The sequence below is a fragment of the Condylura cristata genome, unplaced genomic scaffold (assembly GCF_000260355.1).
Source record: "Condylura cristata isolate star-nosed mole 26May11 unplaced genomic scaffold, ConCri1.0 scaffold00021, whole genome shotgun sequence".
Taxonomy (NCBI): Eukaryota; Metazoa; Chordata; class Mammalia; order Eulipotyphla; family Talpidae; genus Condylura; species Condylura cristata.
Window position 1 is genome coordinate 118,685 of NW_004567122.1, and position 5,835 is coordinate 124,519.

The window sequence follows — 5,835 nt, forward strand, 5'->3', positions numbered from 1 at the left end:
GTCTGAGGGCGGCTCAGGGCGCCGTTCCGCCCGTTTCCAGCGAGGCTCCTCGCGCGCCGCGGGGCGAGTTCCGAGCTGGACAATCACCACGAACGAACAGCTCGGACATGAACGTTTCCCTGTGAGAACGGAACCAAGCCCGGCCCCTCGCCGTGCCGGCTTCCTCTCTGCGCCCTCACCGCCTCGCCAGACCCCGGATTATTCCTCCCTCAGTCACCCCACACGGTGACGGGACTCGGGCCGGGACAGGTTTCCTCGCTCCGTGCTGCGGGATCCTGCCCACCCAGGTGACCCTGGGTCCAGGGGAGGCCACGACACCGGCCTCTCGGACACTGGCGGCTCCCCGCGGGGACCCGGCCCCCCGCCCCCCACGGCGCCCGAGGACTCGCTGCCAGCACCTGCCCCGGCTGGGAGCACCGGCTTGCGGCCAGCAAACGAAGCTTCACACCTGGGCTCCCCCAAGCCCCTTGGAGGACGAAGAGCTGCCTGAGAGCCTCGTGCCCAGGGTGTCTGCGGGGTTCGTGCATTTTGGGGTGCGGCCACCGCCTATGTGGATGAGTGTCATTGCTTGTCCTTGACTCTGGCAAATCTCTAACTAAACGATGCAAACTCACGCTTGCCCGACGTGTGCGCGGCACATTCATGCAGGCGTTTGGGAAACAGAAGGCAGCGGCCGGTCGCGCTCCCGCACGGGACCCGCCGGCGATCTGAGCTCGCATTTAGTTTCCTCTTCAGCAGTTAAAACATGAACGTTTGCTGTGCACTCGGACTGCTAAACGGACCGGCGGATCGTGTCTCGCTCGTTTCCTTTCGCTCGACAAAATCCAAAAACCTGGGAAACATGTTCGGATGCGTCGCTGAGTTTTTCAGCCGGTTTTCGTGTGTTTCCCAGAGTCACGTAATTTTGAGTTGTTTTCTTACGTTGAGAAATCTCCAGAGCTCTTTGCATTTCTACCTTCGTTGCTTGGAGCATTTTAAACAGAAGCTTCTTGACAAGCAGACGGTCTGACGTTAGCTGTCTTTGTTGGTAACAAACCCAAGTGTTTCAACGAATCATGCCGTTTCTGCTATGATTTTGTTTTTCTTTATTAGACACTTCACATCTCAGTGTGGAACAAATTGCCAATAACAAATAATAAATGACCTGTAGCAAACTGCATACAGTAAGTTCCCGAGCTAAGATGTTTTACTCAGCCTTAATTATCGGGTCGTCATTAAATACCGCTACCGGGTCGGGTTAGGTATGGAGAATGGAAAAGCAGCCTCCGCCTTTCAGCCTGTGCAAACAAGTTCACATGCACGTCGCATAACTACAGGAGGGCATCAGTTTACAGTAAGAGTATCGCCGTGGGCCCTCCCTGGCGGCGCAGGGGGTCGGAGCGCAGCACTGAGAAGCTGAAGCCACTTGAGCACGAGTTCGATCCCCGGCGTGGAGGTGACCACAGGGCGCGGCAGACCTCTCCTGTCTCCCCGCTGCTCCCCTCAGCAGTGGACTTACTCAGTCGGCCTGTCCTGCTCCCCACTCTGTCTCTGGTGAAGCCTCTCACCGCCCCTGCACCTCCGGCCTGTACCCCAGTTCTATGTGTATAAATAAATTAATCTTAAAAAAAAAAAAAAGACATCGGTGCTGTGAACACCTCCACACAACATGAGGGTATCTGGTTCCTCAGGCACATGGAGGGCCCCTCACCTGCAGCTGAACCACCCTCCGTCCAGGGAGCACCTGCCGGCTGTGGACACCAGTGGCCACTGGGCTGGGCAAATGGCCGCGCGACATGTCAGTCTCAGGCCAGAGGCGGTGGAATCGGCGCTGTCTCCCTCAGAGGCCCAGTGCGGGGTCTGGAGCGAGGGGGGTCAACCTGGCGAGGGGGCCCCTCTTGCTGCGGGAGGCGCCCTGGCGCCCACAGCACTGTGCCCTGACTTGGGCCTCCCGCCAGGCTGAGGCCGCCGCATTCTCTGGAAAGGCTCGGAGCACACGCAGGCGCCAGGGCGCCCCCAGACCTGGGCACTTCCTGCTGACGCCCTGCAGGGACGCGCGTGTGCATGCGTGTGCAGTGTGCACGTGCTGGGGGTTGGGGTGCAGACCCGTGGCATAACGTGGGTCTATGAACGCTGCCAGTACAGTCTCTAGGCGGGAAGACGCATGCGAACCCGCTGAGGGGCCACTAAGGAAGAGTGGGCGCTGCGGGGCCTGTGAGCGGGAGACGAACTGCGCGGAGCCGGGTGGCCGGGCTGGGCCCTGGGCGCAGCTCTTTCAGGGGGAGGTGCAGCCCGCGGCACGGGGCGCAGGGTGGGGGGACACCCCGAGGAAACCGCGGCCCAGGGGCGCGACAGCAGGCGCCCGCAGGGCTGACCGCCGGCCACCACAGGCACTGGGCGGGAGCAGGGACGCGGTCTCGGGCGGAGGTGCGGGCCAGGGTGTGCGGCTCTCGGCCAGCCCGCGAGCCCCGACCGCACGCGTGCAGTCCCGCAGCGCCCCTCAGCTCAGACCGTCTCCCCACGGGGGGCGCGGAGTGAGCTTGGCGGAGCCTTCACACCCTCGCAGGAACGGAAGCGGCACAGAGAAGTCGCCCCTTCGGAGGGCTTTATGGGTGGGTTTCTTTTTTTGGAAGATTATGCATTTATGCGTAATACTTGGGCTCGAGGTTCCTTCTGGACAGGCCGGAAACAGGGTGGAGCGCGGGTGGAGCAGCACGAGGCACTTCTGGCGGTCTCTCGGCGCAGGTCTCGGGGGTCCTGCGTTAGTGTAAGCTCGTCTAGACCTGACCCGCCTGAGGTGGCGCCACGAGATGAGGCCCAGGCTCCCCGACGCCTCTCACGGTCATGCCCACGCGCCCTCAGTTTGCCGGGCGACAGAGGACAAGCAGCCTTTAGCGTCCAGTGCGCTACCGGGGACGCCTCGCCCTGGCGCGTTCTGCCCGACCCTGCCGCAGGTGCCACGGGGTGCGGGACCGCCGTGCGGGGTCAGCCCAGAAGAAGGGATCCCGAGGCCAGGGGTTCTGGCACAAGGGGCGGCTCCTGCACCCACGAGGGCTGTCTGGTGTCTGCTTCTGTTCTCTGTCCACTAAACAGATGAAGGACTTGGACAAACGCATCCTGTTTCCGCTGCCGGACTTTAAATCTGTCCCGAGTCCTAACGCGTCAAAGACGAGCTCGCGTCAAGCCAGCGGCCCAGCGGTCCCCAGCCCGCCGCGTCTGCGTCTCGGGGAGTTTGCTCGGCCCTGGCAGACAGGCCGCGGCCGCGACGCCCCTGGCCGCCGTCCCCGCACGGGGCCTCCGGGCTGACCTGGTTTCTGAGTAGAGCTGAATGAGGAGCGTCCGGATGCCGCAGCCCTAGCGACTCAGAGCAGAGCAGTTTCCAGAACGGTTACCTGGCGTTTCCGGCCCGAGCTCTCGGAGGGGAGCCAGCGCCGAGGAAGACGTGGGCAGCGCGGCGGGGCTCTCTGTGCATGCAGCTGTCCTCCCAGGCTTCGCTTCAGCGCCGTCCTTGCTGTGTTCAGAGCGACGGCGCGGCGCTGACGACTTCGGTCTCATCTCTGCACAGGTGCCGCCGGGGGACAGATCGGGGCAGACCCGCGCTGCCCACGCAGGGAGCTGGGGCCGGAGCCGGACTGAGCGGCCAGCACGGACCGGCGCCCGCCCCCTCTGTCCGCCCCGCAGACAGCGACCGTGTGGACGCCGGGGGGGGCACGCTCTGCCCCGCTCTCTTCGGAGGTGGAAGGAAACAACAGAAGCTTCTCCACCTCCACGGACACGGGCCCCAGCTGGCCGCCGCTCCACCTGCTGGGGTCTTCCTAAACGCGCCGCGGCCCCGCTCAGCGCGGCCCCTGGGCCACCTCCCGAGGCCGTCCGCGCTCAGGCCCGCGTCCCCTCACCCGCGCTTGTCCCTCCTGATGTCCTTCACGCTGCAGGCCGGCCCAGGGTCTAGCAGCCGGGCAGCGGCCAGCCCCCTTGCCTGGCAACTCGGTGTCTTCGCCTCGGATGTTCCTGCCAGACAGACTCGCTGGGCCGCTTCGCTGGCCTGGCGCTGCTCCCTCTCCTCCAGAGCAGAAGCGGAGACGTGGCCCCCATCACGGCAGCCGGGAAGGGCAAGGGACCGTGGACGTGGTCACGCCCTAACGGCACGCTCGCTCCATGCTGGACAATCCACCTGTCAGGCAAAGCTGCCCGTGGCTGGCGTGCGGGCGTGTGCAGTTTCCCACGACGCCTACTTCTCACAGGCGGCCCTGGCAGTACCCTAGGAGAAGCTGCTACCCACACAGCTGACCGACAAGCACGCTGACCTTCTCCCGGAGGGCAAACGTCCACCACCGGCAGCACAAGAGCCTGCATCCAGACCACCACACAGGGCCCTGGGAACCAGCCACACCACGGCATCCCGCCATGGGACCGACGAGCCCCCACGCCTGCTGTGGTCTGTGGCGGGGGCCACTAATGAGTCTCACGGCCACGTTCAGGGGAGACACATCCTGCCGGTCGCAGACAGGCCACTCGCAACGAGTCAGCTCAGTTCTCGATGATGCTCCAACCATGTGTGTCTTTCTCCCGCCTCAGGGCTGCCACCTGCCTGCTGCGTCCTCCCACGTGTGGGACGGTCAGTCAACAACCAACTGCAAACGTTTTTCCTGGGCTGAGAATCTCCAGGATCCACTGGCTTTGCTCTATAAAGCAAACAGATTCCACACAGAACTGAGTCACGCATGTGTGTCCTGCTGAATTCGCTGAAAACTCAAGGCCCGTGAACTGCGCCCGGCAGGGCTCCCTTGCCGGCTTTTTCTGGGCCGAATAATATTCCACGGTGTTAACCCAGCACCGTTCTTTATGCGCCACATGGATGGGCGGCGGTGGGCGTCTTCAATGTAACCTTTTCCCCTTTGGATCGACACCCAGAGTGGGACTGCTGGGCGATAAGGTCTTAATTTCCTGAGGACCGCTGTGCCGTGTGGCGCGATTTACACTCCGGCCGACACGTGCAGGCTCCTGTCCCACGCCGGCCGGCTCCTGCTGTGGTGACAGCCGTCCTGCCAGGAGAGCGGTGAGGCACCTGAGTGTCCCCTCAGGGGCCTCCCGGCCGCAGGAATGACAGCTTCTTCCTCCCGTGTGCCGGCGTGCAGACGCCTGGGGAGACAGGAGGTGCCCACGCCGCGGGGCAGCGTGCACGTGTGCAGACTTCAGAGGTTCTTCCACTGAGTGAACCAAAGAAAACGATCAAACGCTCAGCGCCACGCCCAGCACACAGCTCTGCGGGCCCCGGTCGACACCCAGCGGCCGCACAGCCCCGAGCAGCCGGGGCGCCTTCCCAGGCCGGTTCTGTCGCAGGCTGAGGGTGGACAGGAGATGGACTGCTGTCTGCACGCGGGCGCCCGGCTCCTGGGCACGTGCAACTTCTCACCAGAGACAGACAGACAGACAGAGCTCCTGGACGCCCGGCCCAGGCACCGGAGCCCGAGGGCAGTGTCCGTCCTCCAGCGACCGGGCCCCGCGGGCAGCGTGTGCGGGGCCGGGCCCGCCTGGCCCAGCCGGCTGTGCAGCCTGCGTCTGGAGGTGTCCCTCCCTGAAGAGGCGTCCGGCGAAGACCGCCGCTGCGGCCAGCACAGGCTCGCGGACGAGGCAGGACCCCGGCAGGCAGGGGGCACGCACAGCCCATCTCCAGCCGGCCCCCACTCGCGTCTTGCCAGCTGATGTCCTGACACCGTGAAAAATGTCCACGAAGCAAAATTTGTTTTTCTTAATTAAAACCAAAGCCCACGTGCTATGTAGAGGTTGCGGGGCGCCCGACGGCCTGGGGACCCCATGCAGCCCCCGCCGGGCATCGGGGCAGGGTGGCCGCGTGCC

General features: G+C 64.3%; 1 protein-coding gene across 1 annotated transcript in view; it reads right to left on the reverse strand.

Annotated features, from left to right (window-relative positions):
- Positions 1-4,377, reverse strand: part of PPP3CA (protein phosphatase 3, catalytic subunit, alpha isozyme) — a 21,500-nt gene extending 17,123 nt beyond the window's left edge. Inside the window, exon 1 of the mRNA XM_012727724.1 lies at positions 4,284-4,377. Within this exon, the coding sequence (XP_012583178.1) occupies positions 4,284-4,377 (94 nt within the window). The remainder of the gene's footprint in view (positions 1-4,283) is intronic.
- Between the last annotated feature and the right edge of the window lie 1,458 nt (positions 4,378-5,835).